The 27,042-nt window shown below is 37.4% G+C and overlaps 1 protein-coding gene across 4 annotated transcripts in view; it reads left to right on the top strand.

Annotated features, from left to right (window-relative positions):
* The window catches only part of med23 (mediator complex subunit 23), a 71,656-nt gene extending 45,818 nt beyond the window's left edge, over nucleotides 1-25,838 (top strand). For all 4 annotated transcript variants that reach the window (XM_079434126.1, XM_079434125.1, XM_079434127.1 and 1 more), the window contains 8 exons: nucleotides 1,950-2,166; nucleotides 3,131-3,367; nucleotides 8,488-8,653; nucleotides 8,762-8,834; nucleotides 9,391-9,605; nucleotides 14,569-14,689; nucleotides 21,491-21,622; nucleotides 25,406-25,838. In XM_079434126.1, the coding sequence (XP_079290252.1) occupies nucleotides 1,950-2,166; nucleotides 3,131-3,367; nucleotides 8,488-8,653; nucleotides 8,762-8,834; nucleotides 9,391-9,605; nucleotides 14,569-14,689; nucleotides 21,491-21,622; nucleotides 25,406-25,588 (1,344 nt within the window). In that variant the 3' untranslated portion in view covers nucleotides 25,589-25,838. The remainder of the gene's footprint in view (nucleotides 1-1,949; nucleotides 2,167-3,130; nucleotides 3,368-8,487; nucleotides 8,654-8,761; nucleotides 8,835-9,390; nucleotides 9,606-14,568; nucleotides 14,690-21,490; nucleotides 21,623-25,405) is intronic.
* The last annotated feature ends 1,204 nt before the right edge of the window (nucleotides 25,839-27,042 follow it).

Here is a 27,042-nt window from a genome sequence, read left to right as displayed (position 1 = left end):
TAATCCAGTGATCATTCCTCAGAAACACTCGTTGTGTAACAGGCATCTCTTTTCAGTCATTTAATGTGTTTTTATCTGACTGTGCTGTGCTTGATTTACTGTCCTTAATGCCCGTCGCGCTCAGACCTTAAGCTGTGTAAATGCACATTTGTTCTTAAGTGACCTGCCAAGGTAAATAATGAAATGACCTGAGCAGACACAGCAAAAGCTGGCACCCCAGATATTCAGCAGCCATTCTCTCACAGATGTGCATTAGTTATGGATTTGTGTATAATACTATTCTTGACCTTTAGATATGAAACAGAAAACCATCTCAGTTCAAGATATTGGGCTGCATAACAAGCTTGATGGCTGTCTGAAATGTCATAAGCACACAGTTATTATCCCCCTCCCATCTTCACTTCTCTGTGGCATTTCAAAGAGAGATTGACCTCAGATTGCCTTGACATTTCATCTCTTGTGTATTTGTGCTGAATGACAAACAACATAATTCAACACAGTTTGACCTGATCTGACCCGACCATGACGTTCAAACTAAGACCAAAGACAACACGTGTGTTTAGAAGAGCGCCGTGTTCTTGATGTTTATCAGTGCACTCGGTAAAGTCCTCAACAGCTGTTCTCTAACATGCAGTACAACTGTTCTCTACTGGGCCAACATTGAAATATACAAAACTGTTCAAGTCTTAAAGGGATAGTTCATCCAGAAATGAAAAATCTGTCCATATTTGGACGACTGGAAAACGTCGGGCTAGCGATTTTGCGAGCCCTGCTACAATGTGAGCAATCGAGCGAACTCATTTAACCCATCCAACGTGCACACACACAGCAGTGAACACACACACACACACACACACACACACACACTCAGCAGTGAACACACACCCGGAGCAGTGGACAGCATTTATGCTGCGGCGCCCGGGGAGCAGTTGGGGGTTCGGTGTCTTGCTCAAGGGCACCTCAGTCGTGGTATTGAGGGTGGAGAGAGCGCTGGACATTCACTCCCCCCACCTACAATCCCTGCCGGCCCGAGACTCGAACCCACAACCTTTGGATTACGAGTCCGACTCTCTAACCATTAGGCCACGACTAGGGCTGCCCCCTAATAGTCAACTAACCGTTAGTCGACCAGAAGAGGCTTGGTCGACCAAACTTTTATTAGTTTATATTATTAAGTTTGTGTGCACTCAGAATAAAAATAAAATATTGCGCTTTTGTTAAATAACGAAATCAATCAGGATGTGCTTTCTGCCGTCTCATTCTGTGAACTTGAGCGCAACACTAAGTGTAGACTTGCCTTACAGACATATAAAATATATCTATAGAGAGCGAAATCTCTACTGTCAAATAAACCAATTCAAATGGAAAACAAATCTTCTCAGATTATGTAATCCGTAACATGCATACAGGCGCATCACTACTGCGCAGATGACGAGTCAGTGTCTCCGACTTCATCTCTTAAACCGAGAACAAAGAAAGCACTAGTTTATCAATAAATTATTAAAATGTTAACGCAGTCTCCTTACTGTTTTTCCCTGACACATTCATAATCATTGCTTCTGCGATGTGCTGTGGCAAGCTTTATGTTTGCGCTTATTAGGCTGTGTAGGCAATTAAAGACTCGTTATTATGATTTAAATGATTTATTAATAAACGTGCGATTAGTCGACTAATGCTTCAAATGAGCGACTTCTAGTCGAGCAGAAAAATCTTTAGTCGAGGACAGCCCTGGTGTGAACTGTCCCTTTAAGATGCATGCAAGTTATAACCTATGACATGTTAACATAAATGTTCAGCTGAAATCAGGCAGCAATGTTTTTTTTAAAGGTTAGTCCAGATAATGAGTTTTTCCAAAACTACAGCGTTTTGACTTGTTATATCAATCTCTGAATACTATCCTGGGATAGTGGTTATGTTAGCACTGAGCTCCTTCTCTGTGTCCCGTGCAGAAGTATCCAGAGAAGCTGTACTTTGAAGGTCTGGCAGAGCAGGTCAACCCTCCCATTCAGCTGCACTTACAGTACCTGCCCATCTACTTTGGGAACGTGTGTCTGCGCTTCCTTCCGGTGTTTGACATCGTCATCCATCGCTTCCTGGAGCTGCTGCCTGTGTCCAAGTCTCTGGAGACGCTGCTCGATCACCTGGGGGGCCTCTACAAGTTCCATGGTGAGAGTCATGATGGTTTGCATTCAGGGAATTAAAAGTGCTTCAATGAATTATTTATTATTTACACTACCAGTCAAATGTTTTTGAACGGTAAGATTTTTAATGTTTTTTAAAGAAATCTCTTCTGCTCACCAAGCCTGCATTTATTTGATCCAAAATATAGCAAAAGCAGTAATATTGTGAAATATTTTTACTATTTAAAATAACTGCTTTCTATTAGAATATATTATAAAATGTAATGTATTTCTGTGATGCGCAGCTGTATTTTCAGCATCATTACTCCAGTCTTCAGTGTCACATGATCTTCAGAAATCATAATAATATACTGATTTACTCAACAAACATTTTTATTATTATTATCAATATTTAAAACAGTTGAGTAAATGTTTTTCAGAATTCCTCGATGAATAGAAAGATCCATAGATCAGCATTTATCTGAAATAAAAAGCTTTTGTAACAATATACACTACACCATTCAAAAGCTTGGAGTAGGTGTAATTTTTGATAAATTTTTTTGGGAAAGAAATTCTAGAAATTAATACTTTTATTTAGGAAGGATGCATTAAATTGATCAAAAGTGATGATACATATATTTATAATGTTACAAAAGATTTCGGTTTCAGATAAATGCTGTTCTTCTGATCTCTCTCTCTCTCTTTTTTTTTTTTTTGCAGCAAATCAGTATATTAGAATGATTTTTGAAGGATAATGTGACACTAAAGACTGAAATCACAGCAATCAATGACATTTTATAATATATTCAAATAGAAAGCAGCTATTTTAAATAGTAAAAATATTTCACAATGTTACTGTTTTTGCTGTGCTTTGGATCAAATAAATGCAGGCTTGGTGAGCAGAAGAGACTTGTTTAAAAAAACATAAAAAATCTTATCTGGTAGTGGAGATATTAAAATAATCAAATGTGATTTTTTTTCAATGTGATCCTAAAACTGTCTACATGCAGATCGTCCGGTGACGTACCTGTACAACACACTGCACTATTACGAGAGACACCTGCGAGATCGCACCAACCTGAAGAGGAAGCTGGTCCACGCCATCATGAGCTCGCTCAAGGACAACCGCATGCCCGGCTGGTGTCTCAGTGAGACGTACCTGAAGTGTGGCATGAACCCCCGAGATGACAACGTCTGGATCCCCGATGACACGTACTACTGCAAACTCATCGGCCGGCTCGTGGATAATATCCTTTACTGAGCAACCACAGCCAGCGCTGTCACATTAGGGTAGTGTTTCTCAACAGGGGCGGTACCACCAGGGGGTGTTCGGAGAGCATCTGGGGGCCCTGGAAGCAATATTTTTAAAAGGGGATGCTGAGCTGTTATTGGGGGGGTGTTTGGTTAAGACGAGTTTATACCAAAAATGCATGAGCTGAAACTTGCAAAAGAAAATGGTCTGCCACATCCTAACGTCTCTACACTGGATGCATCAAAGCGCACTTTCTGTATCTATTTGTCAACTTGTCTGTAGCGCTGTATTTTTTTTTTAAATACAGTAAAAACAGTAAATGTACCATTTGAAAAAAAATGCTTTCTATTTGAATATATTTTAAAATGCGTTTTGCATTAACAAGTGCAGTTGCTAATAATATTACATGATTATTTCTTAGAAATGCACATTTTACAGTAAAGCACTGAGCTGGAGTTGGCATAAAAAATTTACTTTTATTGACAACAGTAACGTGCAAAATCAGAATTTTTATATGAAAGCATTATATATATTCTATCCTCATTAAATGTACCATTATTCTTTTATAACATTATACTGAACTGACCGACAACGTCAGTGATTATAAAAGAAGGGCTCTTTACTTTAATGTGTGATTCAGTCGCAAATTAATCAAAAGTTTGTTTTTCAAGGCACTTTTCTTACTTCATACACATGAAAAGTGCAAAACTTTGACAAACTTTGATTTATTGATGATTTAATATTTTATAATATCAAAATATAAAGCAAAAAAGTGGAAATGAATGACTAATGAGCCAATAAGTGATCCTCTGCTGCCATATACTGGTTATAGTGGTAATTTGATTTACCACAAAGTATATTTTAGTATAAAATATTTTATTAAAATAGTATAAATATATTTTATTAGAGTGCTGGAAACAGCTGTGTGAAATGCTTGAAAGTCATTGAAAATGCTTAAATTTCTCTCAAAAGGATGGGCAAACCCTGACATGAATAATGTAATAACATTCGACTCTTTCTGCCACAACACCATGGTATGGTTATCGTAACTGCTTCTAGTTGAATACATCAGTTTGATCTGTTTATAGCAGAATTTGAATGCATCTCACCAGATCTGGCAACAACCTTTTTCATTATGTGGCGAATTCAAACACTTTTCACTGGATCTCGCAGCACTGTGCTGAAACAGTGTCGCAAGATCAACGGTTGCCAAGTAAGCCTGTTCTGAGCTCGAACCAGTTTGCTTGCGTTGCTCTCAGTTATTGATCCGAGCTGGTAAACGGTCTACGCTGCGTTTCGTTTGCCGTTTGATGTTTCTCATATGCAACAGAAATAGCAGCGCTTATCAATTAAGCAACGCAGTGGTCGCGCCAGTGCAACGCTCACAAAATTTAGTCGCACATTTGGTCGCAGTCTGGAGCCCTGAAATGTGGTATTTACCACCAAAATAACCATGTTGTCCACTATGTCAGAAAAAAAAGGGAATACAATATATTTTCAAAAAACAGGGTATCCTGTAAAACTAAGGAATAAATATGATTATTTTTCACTGAAAGCTAATTAAAAACATCCTAACATTTCACAGCAGTAAAAAGAGTGTTCAAGATTTCCAGGAATGGAAGAAAAAACTAAAATATCTTAATAAAATTTTTATTTAGTCTTTTTAAATTTGGGGCAACAAGATATATCAGAATCTCAGCAACACTGAAGCTGTAGCAACGAAAATCACCACCATGCTTAAAAACTGAAAATGTTATGCTGTAAATGAATGTTATTACACTTATTTTAAAATCATTTACTGAAAAAAGGTACTTCACTGTCTTTTTTGATCAATTCAATGCATCCTTGAATTAAAGTAATTTCTTAAAAATCATAATGACCTCATACATTTGAATTGTACTGTAAATATAATAACAGTCCTCATTATAAACACAAAATAATAATTATCAAATTTAATATTCAGTGAGGGCAATTAGACTACGTTTTATTTGATGGGGGGCGGTGAGCAACCTGGATAATGGGTCGGGGAAAGCTGGCCCAAAAAAGGTTGAGAACCACTGCATTAGGGCATGGTGACTGCATGAGGATCACAGAATGGCCTTAAAGGGGTCATGAACTGCCTTCATTTTGTACTGTTCTCTGAGGTCCACTTATGTTATCAAGATTTTTACATTAAAAAAAATCATAATTTACATTGTCATTTAGTAGACGCTTTTATATAAAGCGACTTACAAATGAGGACAATGGAAGCTATCAAAATCAACAAAAGAGCAATGATATGCAAGTGCTGTAACAAGTGTTAGCTTAACGCAGTACACGTAGCAAGGTTTTTTTATTATTATATAATAAAAAGAAAACGGATAGAATAGAAAGAGAATAGAGCAAGCTAGTGTTAGAGGCCTTTTTTTCTTTTGTTAATTGTAAAATAAATAAACAGGCAGTGATGTAGAACCAGTGGGCGGGGCTAAACAGGCAGTGATGTAGAACCAGTGGGCGGGGCTAAACAGGCAGTGATGTAGAATCAGGCGTTGATGATCTGCCGAGGCGGTGCTTATGCACACTATTAAATCATAGAGTAGAATATTCCTCAAGCTGTGGTTTTGGCAGACTGCCTTCAATATAAGCTGTTTTTAGACTAACAAGAAAGTTTTGAGTTTTGAAACTTACAGGATTATTTTATAGTACAATGACCTCTTATATGTCAAAAGATCAAGGAAATTTCATGACCCTTTTAAACGATCAAAAAGCAAATTATGCATTGCCAAGTATATGAAACAAAACATCTGTTTATAGATTTTAACAATGTATGATTATGAGAACACAATCACAAAGGGGGCGATTTAATTATATATATATATATGAGAGAGAGAGAGAGAGAGAGCGTATTCATAGTGAAATGACTATTCATGGCACTGTTCTTTTACACATGAGCAGCTTATGATCTCTGTGCCAAAATAAACCCTCTGTGGTTTGATGTCTGAAAACAAAGAAATTAAGGCGACCCTTAATATTAAGTCAAGTCAAGTCACCTTTATTTATATAGCGCTTTTAACAATACAGATTGTGTCAAAGCACTTAACAGTATCAAATTGGAGGATAGAGTGTCAGTAATGTATAAAAATAAGATTAAACACTCAATTTTCAGTTAAAGGCATTTCATTATTGAGTTCAGAGATGTCATTGTCTAGATCAGTTTAGTTTAAATAGTATCTGTGAAATCAAATTGACGATAATCACTAGAAATTATGTGTCCCCAACTGAGCAAGCCAGAGGAGACAGCGGCAAGGAACCAAAACTCCCTCTGTGATAGAATGGAGAAAGAAAACCTTGGGAGAAACCAGGATCAGTCGGGGGACCAGTTCTCCTCTGACCAGGAGATTATTGTTTATTTATTGTTTACTTATTGTTTTAATTAAAAAAAGTATGTATAAATGCATTTATTTCTATTTTATATTGTTGCAATTTCTAACAATAATAGTATTATGTAGTTCGGTATTTTATTATATTTTTAGTTATTTTCTTTGCTTTTTAGTTTTATTGTATTTAAGTGGAGGTCTTCACTGGGGATATGTCCCCGGGGCTCATCCAGGTGTCTCGGCCTCGTCGATGATCAGGGAGACATCATCTCCCAGCGCCGATCCACCATCTGATCTGAACATGGACTGAGAAACAGAATAAGAAAGAAACAGACAAATATTAGCATAGATTCCATTCTTCTTACGATGTAACGAGTACATCGTGTGTTATGGGGAGTGTTCCCGTTTCCGGTTGATCTAATTAATGCAGCCTAACAATCCTTTAATGGATATGAATAATAGAAGTGTATTAGTGTGTTATGTGTAAGCCAGGTTAAAGAAATTTCTTTAATCTAGATTTAAACTGACAGAGTGTGTCTGCCTCCCGAACAGCGTTAGGTAGATTGTTCCAGAGTTTGGGCGCTAAATAGAAAAAGGATCTGCCGTCCGCAGTTGATTTTGATATTCTAGGTATTATCAAACGGTATTATCGCTCAGGTACCGAGGAGCTAAGCCATTCAGGGCTTTATAAGTAGTTAACGATTTTAAAATCTATACGATGTTTGATAGGGAGCCAATGCAGTGTTGACAGAACCGGGCTAATATGGTCACACTTCCTGGTTCTAGTAAGGACTCTAGCTGCAGCATTTTGGACCAGCTGTAGTTTGTTGATCAAGCGTGCAGAACAACCACCCAATAAAGCATTACAATAGTCTAACCTTGAGGTCATAAACGCATGAATTAGCATTTCTGCATTTGACGTTGAGAGCATAGGTCGCAATTTAGATATGTTTTTGAGATGGAAAAACGCAGTTTTACAGATGCTAGAAACATAGCTTTCAAATGAAAGATTGCTATCAAACAGCACACCTAGGTTCCTAACTGATGAAGAAGAATCGACAGAGCAGCCGTCAAGTGTTAGATAATGTTCTAGGTTATTACATGTGGGGTTTTTAGGTCCGATAATTAACACTTCTGTTTTTTCAGAATTTAGCAGTAAGAAGTTACTCGTCATCCAGTTTTTTTTATACCGACTATGCATTCCGTTAGTTTCTCAATTTGGTGTGTTTGAAACCGGGCCGCGAAGAAATATAGAGCTGAGTATCATCAGCATAACAGTAAAAAGTAACACCATGTCTCCTGATAATATCTCCCAAGGGTAACATGTAAAGCGTGAAAAGTAACGGCCCTAGAACTGAGCCTTGTACTCCATACTGCAATTGTGATCGATATGATACCTCTTCATTCACTGCTACGAGCTGATGGCGGTCAGATAAGTACGATTTGAACCATACTAAGGCACTTCCACTAATGCCAACAAAGTGTTCTAGTCTATTTAAAAGAATGTTGTGGTCGATAGTGTCGAACGCAGCGCTAAGATCCAGTAGCACTAATAGAGAGATACAACCACGATCAGATGATAGAAGCAGGTCATTTGTAACTCTAATGAGAGCAGTCTCAGTACTATGATGCGGTCTAAATCCTGACTGGAATTCCTCACAAATACTATTTTTCTCTAAGAAGGAATATAATTCACTCAGTGGATGTCTTATGTTGAATATGGCAAGAGAACAAGAAACGCTTCCTTAACCGGTGCTACCCATGGCAGGTAAATCTCCAGGGCCGTTCCCCAACTGTGACTGGCGGTTTAATGAGTTTCCAAACCCGGCCGCTCACGCGCTGCACGTCACCTGTGTGGAGCTGATGGCTCTGGCCGTGCCGGGGAAGGACGTGGGCAATGCTCTGCTCAATGTCGTGCTCAAGAGGTCAGAGTTCATGCCTGTGAGAGCTGTGTCAGGAGATGCACAGACATACTTATTCACGTTACAGTCATGTGAGCGCTGAGTGTTGAATAATGAATGTGTGTTTTGCAGTCAGCCGCTGGTTCCTCGGGAGAACATCACAGCGTGGATGAACGCTATTGGACTGGTCATCACGGCCCTGCCTGTACGCACACCATCTTCATTCATTTATGTACTCTTTCTCTCGTACAGTAGTGAGGACTAGTGCTTGATGATGCTCATTCGACTGCTAGGGTTACATTCAGCATTTGAGACCGTAATTGTCAAGTTTGTAGCAATGTGATTTTAGTATCACTGAAATACAGTTTGAGTTTTTATTAATAATTTAAATTAGTTAATTTTTGTATTTTTTCTTCTTTTTTTTTTTTTTTACAATTTTGGGTAACACTTTATTTTAATGTATCCTTGTTACATGTATTATAATAATTAATTATGCACAATTACATGCAAGTAACGCTAAGCCTAACCATATAGTAAGTACTTGTAGTTCATTCATATTACTTTTTTTCAAGTTATATATTTTTTAACCACTTTACTTTTAGTTAACTATAAAACCCTGCTTCATGTACGATCCCTGATGGGATTTGAACTCTGAGGTGTTTGTAGTCACTGTTTTGGGAACCATAATTAATACATGATTTGAACTCAGCATCTTTGTTCAAGGTAAAGTAATTTTCTCTTGCATTCGGTCTCTCTGTCAGGAGCCATACTGGATCGTGCTTCATGACCGTATCGTGAGTGTGATCAGCAGTCCTGTCCTGAGTTCGGAGACGGAGTGGGTCGGTTACCCGTTCCAGCTTCTGGACTTCACGGCCTGTCACCGCTCATACTCAGAGATGCACTGCAGCTACATTCTGGCACTGGCCCACGCCGTCTGGCACCACTCCAGCATTGGACAGCTCTCCCTCATACCCAAGTAAGACATCAGACCACCTTAAAAACACCCTGCACACTGAACAGTTCACCACACCTGCCGGTGCGCCAGAGAGACATTACTGGCCGTAAACGGTTATTACCATCCATTAAACTGTATTGTGCGTTATTTTCATTGTTAAAGTTAGGTAGCACAGACATTAATAATCCGAACCAAAACCCCGGCTCCCTGCGGGTCCTTAAAAAGCCTTGAATTCATTTTAAAGGGGTCATATTATGCGATTTCAAGTTGTCCTTTGTCTTTAGTGTTACAAGCTGTTTGTGCATATATAAGATCAGTAAAGTTGCAAAGACTAAAGTCTCAAACCCAAAGAGATTCTTTATATAAGTTAAGACTCATTGACTCCTTCCTAAAACGGCTCATTGAAAGTATTCAGCAGATCATGCAAAAAAGTATTCAGTAGCTTCATAAAATTATGATTGAATCAGTGATGACACATGGACTATTTTGTGGACGTTCTTGGTACCTTTCTGAGCCTAAATCGAGTTAGGATCATTGTTGTCTATGGGGGATCAGAGAGCTCTCGGATTTCATCAAAAATATCTTAATTTGTGTTCCGAAGATGAACGAAGGTCTTACGGGTTTGGAAAGACATGAGGCTGAGTAATTAATGACAGAATTTTCATTTTTGGGTGAACTAACCCTTTAAATGCTTTATTATTGTATCAGCAAAATCTGATATTGCTTGAACCATATTTTGTATGTAACGATATATTGGTACATAATCCAATTTCAGTGTATATTGAATATGCACTTGCAGTTACCCTGCTTTGCTGTGAAGTCTCATATGTCCTCATTGAATTTGTGCCACAGCCTGTTTAATCAAGTGAAATAATCTGAGATTGTATGGGTTTGTTCTGAATGGACAAACAGTAATAATTTTATTAATGCAGATCTTAAAAAGCCTAAACTTTGATTGTAAAACCCCCGAAGATACTCTGATAAATGGATAAATGTTGTGGTTGAGTGAGTGAGTCAGTTGTGAGTAGTTGTGAGCTGTGTGTGTGTGTGCGCGTGCGTGTGCATGTGTGTGTGTGTGTGTGTGTGTATATGTGAGAGGATGAGTCAGTGATGAGTTGAGATCAGTTCACCTGCTGCCTCGACCTGCTCTTCATCCCAACACAACACATCTAGAGACGGCATCAGCGCGCTCAGATTGAATCTGTTATTCATCTGTGTTTATCAGCTATGACAGAATGCCGCCTGTGCATGACTCTTCATTAGTTGTTCACAATGCATTTTACTTTAGTAATAGGTTAAGTTTTTAAATGATGGTCAGTTTTGTAGCACAGTGAAGCTTGATGGATGGACAGGATGATTTGAAAAAGTGGATTTCGTAACATCATCTGAAAAGTTGTTTCAGTCGCAGAGCAGGTTTTAATACATGATTATAAAGACAGATTTTTTTTAACATAATAGCATGCTGTTTAGTCAATCACAGTAGGAGCTGTGCATTATAAAAGTAAATAAAAGGTCAATTTTGATTTTCTGTTGGTTTTAAAGGTAATTCATGTCATTTACTCAGTTGTTTGAGGTCGGGATGAAGTTTCTGAAAAAAAAATCTCTTCTGTTCACCGAGGCTTCATTTATTTGATCAAAATACAGTAAAAATAATAATTTTGTGAAATCTTTTACCGTATAATATAACTGTTTTCTATGTAAATATATTGTAAAATATATTTTATTTCTGTGATCTGCAGCTGTATTTTCAGCATCATTTCTCCAGTCTTCAGTGTCACATGATCTTCAGAAATCATAATAATATACTGATTTACTGATCAACAAACATCTGATTATTATCAATGTTGAACACAGTTGTGCTGCACAATATTTTTTTTATGGAAACTGTGATACATTTTATTTTTCAGGATTGACAGATTAATAGAAAGTTCAAAACAACAGCATTTATTTGAAATAGAAATCTTTCCTGACATTAGAAATGCATTTACTGTCACTTCTGATCAATTCAATGCATCCTCACTGAATAAAAGTATTAATTTCTTTCAAAAAACAAACCAGTCATACAGTGTCCAACCTTCTGAACGGTCGTGTGTGTGTTGTGTAGGGCCCTATGATTTCTGCACAATGCGGATAGAATCGTGGAATCCAGTCATAAAAATGGAGTTTATTGTTTAACAGGGAATCTGTCAAAGTTTGGATGAACTGATCAAAAGTAGGTCATTATACCTAAATCAAATCGAGATATGGACTAGTATCTGTAAATATTAAGCCGCAAAAATACTATTTAAACATGAATCCTGCATGTTCTGCGTGTCTCTGTGTTTCGTTTACTACACACACACTGAAGCACGTGACGCTCGTGGTGATTTCAGCGTCTGCCTTCTCACTAAACCCATGAAGAACATCTCCAGAACTGCTCTGCTTCATGAGTAAAACTAACAGTTAGCGTCTCATCATATACATACAGAAAATTAAAGGTATTTACGGCAACCCCTCAAAAATAAAACATTGTGCATTTGACATTGTGCAAGAAATACATTACTAATGTTCAGAAGACTGTATGTAGTATTACTACTACTAAAATTATTACCACTTAATTTTTTAAGGAATAATTACGCTGTATTTCTTCCATGTTTTAATTTGAATAATAAATCCTCTTTGTTTACCAAAAAAATTAAAAGTTTAATTTTCATTAATTAAAAGATAAATTCATGTAGCATGAAAGAAAAAATCACAAGGCTATTATTAAGAATAAATAAGTTGTTTTGATGCATTCAAATAATTAGACATGCTAAAACCAAGAATTTGATAACAATAAAACATGAGGTGAGAAAAAATAGAATATTTCATAGAGCCCTAAACATGTAATTTTTGTTAAACTTGTAATAAATTGATGTTTAATTGTATAAGTTTCAAGAATTTAATTAATTAGACATGCTTTTGATTAATAAAATTTCATTCAACCATTAAAAAAAGGAGTCCAGAAAAATTTAAACTGAAAAAACAGAATTTGGTAAAGAATAAAACTGATTTCATAGGGCCCTGATTGTGGTGTGTGGTGTTTGTGTGCGTGTGCTGTGAGGCGTCAGGCCTCGTGCTGCAGTCACATGCTCTGTTTGTTTTGATGTGTCTGCTGACAGCACTGTGACGTCTGGGATCGTGGCCATGCGCGCTTCAGCACTCGGTGACAGGCTGTGAGCGTCTGACACACTCCGTCTGCAGCGACACGAGAATATCAGCACACGACTGATGAAACGCCCAAACCTCTGCCCGCCTGCGTCTCTTCACAGCTTATGTGAACGTGAGGCGCTTCAACACAATCTGCTGAACGCTGTCATTCACTCATTTGAGTTCCAGTGTTGAGCATTCACAGAGACAGCGTTTAGGAGAGTGAAGCTGCGCTGAGAGCAGACTCATGAAGCTCCGATCCTGACGTGATCAATAACTGAAGGTCACTGGGTTTCTAGTCCATGAGTTCAAAAATGTCATGAAAACGGGTTTAATGATTGGTTGAGCTCAGGGCAGATCGATCATGATGCCACGAGTCATGAGGATTTCATCCGCTGTGAACAGATCTTCATTATAAAACGGATAGTCTTTGATTCTGATTGGTTGAGCCACGTTCGAAGCCGTTGTAAATTATTTAACAAACATACACCTTTGTTTACTTTGTGTGTTGCTTGGAAACCACACCATAGGTTCCAACCACAACTGTTTCTGAGGAACTACATTGTTTGGTGGAAGAATGTTTATATTAATATCATTACAGTTATTTGCTGTAACCGTTTTATAAAAGCAATGAGCCCGTGAAGCTGTGGTTCCCAGTGAATTTATAACCGCTAAGGTGTGTTGTTTATTACACACACTCATTGTGACGCGGATTCAGAGCTGTAGTACTAAACCGCTAGAGATTCATTCTCCATTCATGCAGGAATTGCTACATTTCTTCTAGGGCTGCTCGATTATATCATAATCACGATTAAATTGTAATCACGGTTATTTAACACGATTATGAGTGGGCCAGATGACCAAAACTTTATATGAATGATTTATTCAAAGATAGCGATATAAATCAAATATATAATTTCTGTAAATAAGGTTGCCATGACATCTACATTTTAGAGACCAGCGAAATGTCACATTTCTCAACACCACAGAAGAATACTAGGGTAAATAATAATATTAGTAAAACAGTCTTCAGAATTGTTGAAAATAATAAAAAGCTAAGGATAAATACAATAGAGTAAAAAAAGATACTAAAGAAACAAACTGTGCTTTAAGGTTGTTGTTTTTTTTTATGCAAGACTAATTTTTTTCTTTGTCTTTTTGTTGTTTGATTAATATTAAGCCCACAGTCAACAGCAGGAACATTAGCCCGCTGTCACTTTAAGAGCCGAACAGATCCAATTTACTGTCTTTATTCTCAACTGTTTACATTTATTACATAACCGATGAGGGTTTACGCCAATAATCACTAAGCACTGCATTTTGACACATTTTTGCATATATTTGAGTTTTTAGGCGCGCAGCTTGAGTGGAAAGATAAAGTTACATGTCCGTGTTGTATTCAGAGTCTGAGCGCATTTATAGAAATCCTCCCAAGGAACAGCGCCGTTCTCTGTCCCGATTTTAAAAACATGAATGAATCTAATTAATTTTAATAAATCAGGCACGTCCCATTTTGCAAGTCACTGAAGATGATTTTACTGATTTGCACGTGAAATTGGTCTTTATGGTGGAAGGGAGGTGCAATAATAATTTTATCTCGATTACTCTATTGTCATAATCGATGGAGGTCAAAATCTAAACTGTATTTCGATTAATTGCACAGCCCTAATTTCTTCCTCCAGAAATGGCCTGCAGTTAGTATCGTGTAGTCTGAATACAGTTTGTGATTATTGATTGATCATCGGTGTCTTCATTTTGGTGTTGCAGAGATTTTACCATGGTTTTCACGTGATGTGTGTGTGTGTGTGTGTGTCAGGTTCCTCTCGGAGGTGCTGAAGCCCATCGTGAAGACCGAGTTCCAGCTGCTGTATGTGTATCATCTGGTGGGGCCATTTCTGCAGCGCTTCCAGCAGGAGAGGACCAGATGCATGTTGGAGGTAAAGCCACACACACACACACACCTGCCCATTTCACAGTCACTCTCCTTGACTCTTCAAAGTAGAGCCTCATGAGAGAGGAAGCTGACTTGATTAGACGCAAGCCTCTGAACACGTGTGCAGACGAAGAAGCAGCTCTCACACACATTTAGAGAGCGCTTCAGCCGAGGCGAGTAGTTCATGCTGAGCTCCTCTGGGGCTGATTGAAGCAGTGCAGCTAATGAAAGTGCTCTTTACACACTGACCCAGACCACTGCACTTTTACCCAGAAACCCTCAAGCTTCTTATGCTCTCTCTCCATCACTAAACACTCTGCTTTGGTAAACAGGTCTGGATCAGATCTGTTGCCAGTTTCACCAGTGCAGAATGTCGTAATGCATCCAGTTGAGCTGCCAGCACTTACACCATCCTGATCAAACATGCCACTATCAAAAATGAACAGGGGTTTCTGAACATTACTCCAGTGAAGACCCAGACCCATGAATATTGCTCTGCTTACGCTCCTCTACCACTCTTACTGTAGCAGTTACCAATGTGATTAATATCAGAGACTGTATAGTAGGGCTGGGTTTGGACACAAATTTCACGATTTGGTTCAATTCTCGTTCACAAGCTTTCGATTCAATATCAAAACACGAGTCAGTTGGTACTACATTACTATAATATTGAAGGTTAAAATTGACCTATTTGTTAAAATTACCCTTAATGAAGTTTTTAAAATAATAGTTACAATTACATAATATTTCTACTTCAATTAGTTTTTTGTAAATATGAACATAATGGTGGCTGTCATAAAAACTTGATGGATTTATTCAAACATAAATGAAACATTGAGGAACAGTGAAATTGATAATGAATATGTTATATGGTGCATATATTTAGCAAAATTACCCTCTGTACAATTAATTTTTCTATCTGACTAATGAGTTTATGGTCACCGAAAATGTTTTTCTGAGGTAAATGTGAAGTCTTGTAAACAATGTCACGTAATGTTATATTAACGTTAGATTACATGAGACAGTATACGGATTGTAAAGTTGTACTCTTTCTTTTAACTTACCTTCGGATGTTTAATCATGTTTATTTTGTGCTGAAACTGGTATTAATGTGGAGGAGATGATCAGTTCACGTGCGCTACGTGTCTGTTGAAGGGGGGAAGGAAGGGAAGTGGTGTGTAGTCAAGTATGGTGAATTTGTGCTCTGCATTTAATGAACATACACCCGGAGCAGTGGGCAGCCAATGGTGCGGCGCCCGGGGAGCAGTTGGGGGTTCGGGGTCTCACCTCAGTCGTGGTATTGAGGGAGGAGAGAGTGTTGGTTATTCACTCCCCCCACCTACAATCCCTGCCGGACCTGAGACTCGAACCCATGACCTTCAGGTTACAAGTCCAACTCTCTATCCATTAGGCCACGACTGGCCCTGAACTGAGGCTCTCCAGCGATCTGTCACTCCACATTAAACAGCACCAAAACAGCATTTATTGTTTGAATACTGCAATACAATGGACAGAATTTGAAATATGAGACTTTGTTTCATATTAAAAGTACCAAAGCGCAATGCTTAATGCGATATGTTGGATGGCAGGTGCCCTTCAATGTTCCGTCCATTAACTGAAAACAGATTATAATAGATAAATAATAGATTCTTGGGATTTAAGAATCGATATCCTTCCGTAAAAATGAGAATCGATTGAGATTTACCCAGCCCTGCTCTATAGCTGAGATGGACCACTGTATTACTATGAATGAGCATCTAGTAAACTATTTCATCCTGCCAATCAGAAAAGTCAAAAGCTAGTCTTTTTGTCTTGCTCTCAGCCTTCAATCTACACTGCATATGTGCATTGACTGGAACAACCCGAAATATATAGCATTTGAGCTGTAGTTGAGGGTAAGAAATAAGGGTGTGCGATGTTGACAAAGATGTATTTACACTTAGATGTATTTACACCAACTGTTTATGCTGCTCAAATATGCCGTGAATTGCAAATTACAAATACATAAGGTGATGATATAGCTAGTTACATAAGTAATGCTATGAGTTTAATATTCAACAACAACAAAAATTGAATACAGAAGTATAAACGCGTGGGAAAAATATGTTTTACATTTTAGAAACCAAAACCGCCAATAGGTGGCGACAAGTCGCATTCTCAGTGAATGAGTCATTGAATCATTAATTTAACCAATGATGATTCATTTAGGAGCAAAGAAAGTGACTGTCTTTATGAGTGTGTCATTGAATCATTCACTCAACTGATTTGCTTAAATTAGTTTAGTAACAAAACACCAGTGTGTTGCTCAGACACATGCAATGGTTCTGCTGTGGCTTTGTTTGGATTTATTTTTTTGTCTGAAATGGACAAAAACGGATAATATTGTGTCGCTTAAAATGTGACTTAACCCGTTAAACCCTACCCCACTAAAAAACTTTGACCTGTGCTGGCAAATGAATCACAATGAGCAAATTCTCAAAAATTAGTTATTTATTTTCACATTCACCTTCAAAATTATGTATGATTTGCTGGAATCAGACAAAAAATTACTGAGCTACACACTTTTGAAGTCGACGAAGACAGCCAAGTAGAAATAATGTACTCTAGAGGGACTTTGCTGTTGTTAGTGATTCTTTGCAGAAGTCTACCGGAAGTTAGACCACAAAAGCGTGCATGCACAATAATGTTTGTTTATGTTGTTGCTGTTGAAACCGTCTACAGGTACATCTCAAAAAAATTTAATATCGTGAAAAAGTTTCAAAAAGTGAAACTTTCATATATTTTAGATTCATTACATGTAAAGTAAAACATTTCAAAAGTTTTTTTTGTTTTAATTTTGGTGATTAGAGCTTACAGCTCATGAAAGTCAAAAATTAGTATCTCAAAATATTAGAATATTTACATTTGAGTTTCAATTAATGACCATCTCTACAGTATAAATTCTGGGTATCTCTTGTTCTTTGAAACCACAATAATGGAGAAGACTGCTGACTTGGCAATGATCCAGAAGATGAACATTGACGCCCTCCACAAAGAGGGTAAGTCACAGAGGGTTATTACTGAAAGCTGTGGCTGTTCACAGAGTGCTGTATCAAAGCATATTAAATGCAAAGTTGACTGGAAGGAAGAAATTGGGTAGGAAAGGGTGCACAAGCAACAGGGATGACCGCAAGCTTGAGAATACTGTCAAGCAAAGCTGATTCAAACACTTGGGAGAGCTTCACCAGGAGTGGACTGAAGCTGGAGTCAGTGCATCAAGAGTCTCCACGCTCAGACATCTTCAGGAAAAGAGCTACCAAGCCACTTCTGAACCAGAGACAACATCAGAAGTGTCTTATCTGGGCTGTGGAGGAAAAGAACTGGACTGTTGCTCAGTGCTCCAAAGTCCTCTTTTCAGATGAAAGTAAATTTTGCATTTCATTTGAAAATCAAGGTCCCAGAGTCTGGAGGAAGAGAGGAGAGGCACAGAATCCATGTTGCTTGAAGTCCAGTGTGAAGTTTCCACAGTCAGTGATGATTTGGGCTGCCATGTCATCTGCTGGTGTTGGTCCACTGTGTTTTCTGAAGTCCACAGTCAACGCAGCCATCTACCAGGAGATTTTAGAGCACTTCATGCTTCCTTCTGCTGACAAGCTTTATGGGGATGCTGATTTCATTTTCCAGCAGGACTTGGCACCTGCCCACACTGCCAAAGGTACCAAAAGCTGGTTCAATGACCGTGGTGTTACTGTGTTTGATTGGCCAGCAAACTCACCTGACCTGAACCCCAGAGAGAATCTATGGGGTATTGTCAAGAGGAAGATGAGAGACACCAGACCCAACAATGCAGATGAGCTGAAGGCCGCTATCAAAGCAACCTGGGTTTCCATTACACCTGAGCAGTGCCACAGGCTGATCACCTCCATGCCACGCCACACTGATGCAGTAATTAAAGCAAAAGGAGGGCCTACCAAGTATTGAGTGCATAGAAATGAACATACTTTTCAGAAGCCTGACATTTCTGTTTAAAATATCCTTTTTTATTGATCTTATGTAATATTCAAATATTCTGAGACACTGAAATTTGGATTTTCATTATCTGTAAGCCATAATCATCAAAATTTCAAGAAATAAAGGCTTGAAATATTTCACTCTGTGTAATGAATCTATATAAAATATGGGATGAATCTATATAATATGGGTTTTAATTTCTGAAATGAGTGACAAAAAAATTGACCTTTTTAACGATATTCAAATTTTTTGAGATGTACCTGTATATAATGTTACACATCAAATGTTTTTCCGAACAGTTCCCCAAACGCTCATTTAAGACATAACTGATTATGTTTGCATGAATAGCCTACTTACTTAAATGCTGTAATTGTGTGTATACAGTTTGTGTATATTTATCAGGATCGTGCGAGAAGCAAGCAGAGAAAAGGGTACTGTTCTCAGAAAACGGACAAATAAAGATCGTTTTAGATGTTTTATTTACTATTTGGAGCATTGGGATCACTAGACGAGGGTTTGTGAAAACCTGAAATTCGACCAAAATCGACATTTTTCACTTTTTTTTTTTTTTTTTTTTGCGACTCTTTTTGCCAGCACAGGTCATAATGACATTCATAATCAAATTACTAAGCAACCACTGAATAGAATAACACAAAATAGGTATCATTTTAAACCTTAGAAACTCAAATTTTGAAAATTAGAAATTTTGATAAACTCTTAACGAGTGCTGAGCAGTCCCGGAGTGTACTTCCCTGCCTCCGCAAAAATATTACTAAACGTAGTTTTCAAAACACTGCCTTGAGCAACAAAAAAATGGATATTTGAAAGCTTATAGTCTGAGCTTTACAATGTATGTAGCCACTTTGATCTTTTGAAAGCTCTCACAGAGTAGCAGAGCCGGAGTGGGACTCATTTTCAGCCCTGAAGTTTCATGCCTTAGACCGGCCCACTTTAGTTCACGACTGACTATATTAAAATAATGAAATTAAAACCTCAGTATATAAGTCTGCAGCAGTGTACTGTTCTCTACAGCCTTGTAATTCTTTGTATTTTTCTACAGCTTTGCTTTTTTTTTATACTGGCCTTTTCACTTTTCACTATCCATTTTTTTATCTATTTTTTGCTCGCATATCGCCAACAAAATATTTGTACTGTACCAATGTCTGCCTGCAGTTTTAATATTATTGAAACGTCAGTCAATAATATGTTTTTAAACAATGGCATTTACATTTTTGAACTAAAATAGGCTATTATTGCCACCATGTAGCCTATGAATGAATGAAAATGCATATTTTTCAATTAAAGAAAACGTAGAGAGCATGGGCTGCTTCTAGTGCTTGGATTTCTACTTCAGTATGATGAGGTCCAAGTTTAAGAATACGACTAGAAGTAAAAAAAAAAATTATTTTCCCCCTCTATTTAACAGCATTAAATTACAATCGTGAAAGACGTCTTCCCTCAGGTAGATTGCATGTTTTCCTGCCTTGCTGAATGTTGGGCTCATGATCCATAAGTTGTTTGCATTCGCCCAAATCGATTTGGCAAAATCAAATAGCAGACGGTGAAGGGAATTGGCGTTAGTACGAGTCCCGCTCGCTGTGAAGCGGGAGCAGCCACCAGAGGATTCCACTTGGTCTTAAAGCCTTCCTCAAACAGGTTCACAGATGAAACAATAATTTGCACAAAAAGCATGATTAATTATCAATTGAGAATTTGATATTCATATGGTCTGGTGGTCATATGGCGTATGCCTGCGAATACGGGACAAACTGTGTTATTGCTTTCATACGGGACGCTTCTTTGATGCCTTAAATACGGGCATCCATATTTCGGGAATCCTCCCGGTGCTCCCGATTAGCCAATCCAGGCCTGCAGAGTAGAATAAAACAAACATAATAGTTTGGGGCTTTGACTAAACTTGAGTGAGGCATTACTTCAAATTCAAAACTGTAAAAGGGCTAAGAGAAGCACTTGGTTCCAAATGCTGTAAGTTTTGATTACTTCATGATATCACCACAAAATTATAAACATACAACACACATGTTGGGGAACATCACCAAAAACCTTATTTCTTTTGCGAGATGTTGAATGCCAAATAAGAATATGAGAATTTTTCCTTGACCACTCATTTTTATTCCATTTTATCATCTATTTCTCAGCATGAGAATGTCCAAATGTAAAGTTTAAAATATAGAAAGATTTCTATCAAACGATACCTACCTTTGGACTCTCCTTGCTATGGTTTTGGAGTTACGAGTCATTATTTTTCAGTATGTCACTCAGAAAACAACAGCTTTTAAAATGCTTCAGGGAGTCCAGGGCTCTTTTGTTCCAAAATGCTGTAACTTTTGGATACTTTATGCTGTCACCACAAAACTTGAAACAGATACAGCTAACATGTTGCAGAACATCCCCCCCCCAAAAAATATTTTCCTCCAACCTTATTTCTGTCCTGAGATATATTGAATGTCATATAAGACAGATCTGAAAAATTTCCCTTGAGCACGCAAATTTTTCTTTCTCTTTCATCAGCCATTTCTCAGCAGGAGAATGTCCAAATGAATCAGTTTTTTCCTGCTGAAAGTACAAAAAGTCAATCAATCATTCCAGTGTGAACTGATCTGAAGGGGACTATTAATATTCATGAGTCAAACCTTCATGGGATGATTGTCATTTGCCCTCTGATTAGATCAGATTGGACCAACATCAAATTGTGTAACTAATAATGAAGTAGTATTAGTGAATCCGAATGTGTTGAATGGTCATCTGTGTTGTGCTATATATCCTGACTGGTGTGCGTTTCCTCCTCTCTCAGATTGGAGTGGCGTTTTATGAGATGCTTCAGGCTGTGGACCAGCACAGTAAACACCTGGCCTATATGGACCCCATCTGTGACTTCCTGTACCACATCAAATACATGTTCACCGGGGACAGCGTCAAAGACCAGGTAACACACACATCCTCTTGTGTATTCATGGCCGTAAGCATGTCCTGAACATTAAGGGTGGAGCAGGTCACAAATGTAATGGGTAACACTTTATTGTAACATGACATTCACATGTACTTACTATATTAATGTCAGTAAATTATGCATAATTAAAAGCAAATAATCCTAACTCTAACCCTGTGGTAAGTAAATGTAGTTAATTATTTTTACTCGATGCTTATTTGTGTTAATTACACTTTTACAGTGTCACCTTAAAATAGTGTAACTTGTGATTAGTCCTTTTATTTTATTTTTATTTATTTAAAGAAATAAAGGATTTAAAGGGAATAATAAAAAGAAAAAGGATTATAGTAAATGTAGTAGTAATCTTATAATATTTATTTTTGAATATGCACACTCTTAATATTCCTTAAATGTGTCCCTGGAGCACAAAAGCAGTCATCAGTAACACAGGTATATCTGAAGCAATAGCCAACAATACATTGTATGGATCAAAATTAGACATTTTTATTTTATTCAATTCAATTCAAGTTTATTTGTATAGCGCTTTTATGCCAAAAAATCATTAGGACATTACGTAAAGATCATGTTCCATGAAGACATTTTGTAAATTTCCTACCATAAATATATCTAAACTTAATTTTTGATTAGTAATATGCATTGCTAAGAACATTTGAACAACTTTAAAGGTGATTTTCTCAAAATTTAGATTTTTTTGCACCCTCAGATTCCAGATTTTCAAATAGTTGCATCTCAGACAAATATTGTCCTATCATAACTAACCATACATCAATGGAGAGATTATTTATTCAGAATTCAGATGATGTATTAATCTCAATTTAAAAAAAAACTGATACTTATGACTGGTTTTGTGGTCCAGGGTCATACAGTCAAGGCCAAAAATATTGGCACCCTTGGTAAATATGATCATAGAAGGCTGTGAAAATTAACCTGCTTTGTTAATCCTTTAGATCTTTTATTTTAAAAATTCACAAAAATCTAACCTTTCATTGGATAATAAGAATTTAAAATGGGGGGAAATATCATTATGAAATAAATGTTTTTCTCATATACACATTGGACACAATTATTGGCACCCTTAGAAATTACTATGAGTAAAATTTATCTGAAGTATATTCCCATTCATATTCACAATTTTGAGCACTCCAGGGTGATTATGAACAGGAAATTATCCAGCCATGGCTTCCTGTTTCACAGAAATATAAATAGGAGGGAAAACAAACCCAAATTCCCTTAATCATCCATAACGATGAGAAAAACCAAAGAATATACTGTATTTCTGATATATTTTTGGCCATGACTGTATATGTATTATGAATTACGTGAATGATTCAGTGAAATTTGACGAGCTTGAATAGTTTGCGTCACTGGATATTACTAAGTGTTAATCTAGTTTTTGCATCGCTCTCTTTCACTGTTGAAACTGAAGCGTGGTGCTGGAATTCATGTTCCGGTTCTGTGGACAGTAAAGCTTGTCTTTGACGTCTATCTCTTAAAACTTTTGTCATCTTAAAAACCCAGAAAGTGCAGCTGAGCAGCATGAAGATGATTGGGTGTTTCTGAGCCTCTGGTTTGCGTCTGTTACTCAGACGAGTCTGCAGCGGCAGGAGCCGGGCTCTCCTCTGAAGCCGTTGTTTGTTGGCTTCTCCCTCAGGGAAGAACAGGAAAGGTCACGTTTATATCAGCAGTCACAGGAAATAAAGCTCATTCTCCGCTGTGCTGTTGTCTGATCGATTCCAGCTTCCTTGTGTTTACTGATAGTCTGCAGAAGACTGTCGCACGCTGCTGTGCTGAAGCCACACTAATGCTGCATCCCAATTCACATACTGTCCATCCTGACTAGTATTTATTAGAATTAGTGTGTCCCAAATCATAGTATGTTGAAATGAGTATCCAAAAGGTTTGCGGATGGTTTAGTGTTTCCAGTGGAAATTCGAATTGCAGACCTGTGCACACACTAACAGCTAATATTACCCACAACCCACTGTGGGGATTCAATCAGAACTACAAACACAAAGTGTTAAAAAAAACTACAAATATGGCAGATAACAACTCCGCAGCTCCACACTATTCCTCAGACCCTAGTGCCTGAAACTACATCATAAATGATAAAAAATATATATATACATTAAGTTGTTTTTTTGTTTTTTGGAAAGAAATTCATCTTTTTATTTAATAAGGAATTAAAAAATGACTCATAATTTATATCAAATAAATGCTTCTATCTCTGAATCCTGAAAAATAAAATGTATCAGGGTTTCCACAAAAAACATTGAGCAGCACAACTGTGTTCAACATTGATAATAATCAGAAATGTTTGTTGAGCAGTAAATCAGTATATTATAATGATTTCTGAAGGATCATGTGACACTGAAGACTGGAGTAATGATGCTGAAAATACAGCTGCAGATCACAGAAATAAATTACAGTTTAACAGATATTAACATAGAAAACAGCTATTTTAAACTCTAGTTATATTTCACAATTTTTACTCTTTTACTGTATTTTTGGGTCAAATAAATTTAGTCTCGTGAGCAGAAGAGACTTCTTTCAAAAGCATCCCCAGACTTTTGAACAGTACAGAAGCACAGATGACCGCAGTTCTCCAGATCAAAGACTCGGCTAAACATAATTCAGTGTATTATTATATTCACTGTGAAAGTCCCGTGGCTGGCAGATCATTTCTCTCCAATATGGTTGGAAATGAAGAGAAGTGAAATGTGAAGGATAGTGGACAGGGTGGTGTAAAGGCCGATGGTAGGTGCGATATGACGATATATATCAGATGGACGAAATATCTATCGTTTCATATCAAGTTATATCGTTTATTTCGTGGTGTCTCAAAATACATTGTTTACGATGATACTTTTTCATCATTTGGATGACTGCGATCTTTACACGCCACCACGGGGCATGAAGGGAGACAGAAGCAGGTGGAGGACAAGCAGCTCGTCCTAAACGAGGGACTACATCTGTAGCATGGACACGTGTTTTTAAGCATTGCAGTTTTAAAACAACCGATTTTAAGCCGTTGAAGCACAAACAACAGAGCTATATGCATGCACCGTCTCTGTTTCCGTGTGAGAGGAGCACGCTTTTATTTATTTTATTTTATTTGCCGCTTTATTGGCTTTGAACGATTATATAAACACACTTATGTGTGTCAGAATCCCCATCTTTGCAAGTATCCTCATAAACAGCGGTTTAGGTCTTAAGAGCTGAAAGAGAAACACATGTGTAACAGTATATTGGATCCGGACTTCGGTCTTAAAGAGGAAGCTGCCCAGTATTTGTTCTGTCTGCCATTGTTATTAATCATAGCACATTGCTAGAAAAGCTCTCACTGCTCTTGACTCAATCACTTTTGTATAGAATCCATACATAATACACGTGTTAATTATCTATCATAGATAGATGGATAGATTTAATTTACACAATATGTAGCGTTTCTTATTTATTGTAGTTTTTTGTCCTATATAGTTTCTCATCCTTATTTCATCACTGACTGTTTATTTATCTTCAGTTTTTTTTGTCACTTTTTATGCTTGTATTAGTTTGATATTGACATTAGTGACAAGGATTATGAAGATTCTATGGTATCAAAGATTTTAATATAATTAAAAACCTTTTTAAAAGAAAAATAAATGACTATATTGTGATATATATCGGTGTCGTGATATAAGATTTTGGTCAAATGGCCCACCCCTAGCCGACGGGATGACGCTGTGTTTTCCTGACAGAAGGTGTGTGTTGTGTCTGTAGGTGGAGAGGATCATCTGCTCGCTGAGGCCGGCGATGCGTCTCCGTCTGCGCTTCATCACTCACATCAGTAAGACGGAGCCGGCGGCGGCAGCGACCTCCGTCCCTCAGTCCGGCAGCGTCTCGTCCCCTGCGGCCCCCAGCGGAGCCGGGTCCTCCAGCATCCCTCTGTCTGTGACCCAGTGAGCACCTGCAGCTCTCTGGACACACAATATGAAGATCATGTGACATGACGTGTGCTTTACGTGCGAGGCTTTGATTCCATTTGAAAACCAGCGCAAATTTCCAGCGCCTGCCTTATTTTCATGGAGGAATGAACCTGATTGGGTGTTGTTTATCAAGACTTTTTCCTGAAGTAGTTTTTTGTTAGTTTTTTTTGCATTGAGTCATGTCTCATTTTTTCACATGTAATAAAGACTAATCATGTGTGAACCTAATGTGCTCTCGTGTCCTGTTCTGTGAAGAATCATTCACTTCTTCCAGGAAAATCACACAAATGCTCCTGATTCAGTCGCGCTGGCTCTATGGACACCTTTCAAGCTCTTTTAGAGCAGTTACAGTACACTGAAAGAGGCTGTTATTGGTCAAGACTGAACGTGTGCTCTGTTTCTCAGAATTGCAAACACACTGCCTGGCCAAAATAAAGTTGCCGTTTGGATTTAAAGTAAAGTAGAAGTAATTGATTGTTTGGCAAGGTCTTTTAACCCTAACTGATGCCATCCATCCTTCCATCCTGCAGTCTTTTACTGATCACATGATGAAAAGTAATCTGTTACTTGTTTAAGTAATGTATTTTGACTACTTTAGATTTCAGAAATTTAGATTTATTGATGATAAAAATAATAATAATAATAAAAAGTAAAGGAAGGAAATAAATAATTCAGTCATAAAAATGTGAATTTAATATATATATATATATATATATATCTTTAAACAAAAACAATCAAAATAAAATGCTTGAACACTTAAACTAGAGAACTGTGAATATGCAAATATGTTGGTAAATTATTGAACTATCAACTTCCTAAGAAATATTTCGAGTAAATATTAAATTTTTAAGGGTTTGGTTGACAAAAACAACAATGACGTTACACACTCAAAGTCTTCCAGGTGTGACGCATTTTTCAGAAACAATTACTGAAGATCACAGGATATGATGAAGCCAGTGTTTAGTAACTTACATAATTATTTGTTTACTACATGGTCTATTATTTGTTTACTACATGGTGTAATTGATGGAAAGGTGTGCTTTCCCCGAATTCAGAAGCATGGATCGCAAAATTATTTACAAGACATCTAAAGTTTTTAAGGAAACTTTAAAAGTGAAAAAAAGGAGAATCAAAAAATTTATAAATTACTGCCATTTTAAGCAATATGTAATCATGTATTACATAAACAGTAACTGTAATTGCATTTTAAAATGTAATATAATCCAATCATGAGTACTCAGTTTTGGAATCCAGATTAGGCCTACATGTAATCAGTTACTACCTGTACACACACACACACACATATACTGTATACACTCACCTAAAGGATTATTAGGAACACCATACTAATACTGTGTTTGACCCCCTTTTGCCTTCAGAACTGCTTTAATTCTACGTGGCATTGATTCAACAAGGTGCTGAAAGCATTCT

This window comes from Barbus barbus (genome assembly GCF_936440315.1).
Source record: "Barbus barbus genome assembly, chromosome: 14".
Lineage (NCBI taxonomy): Eukaryota > Metazoa > Chordata > Actinopteri > Cypriniformes > Cyprinidae > Barbus > Barbus barbus.
This window is presented reverse-complemented; position numbering and strand designations above follow the sequence as displayed.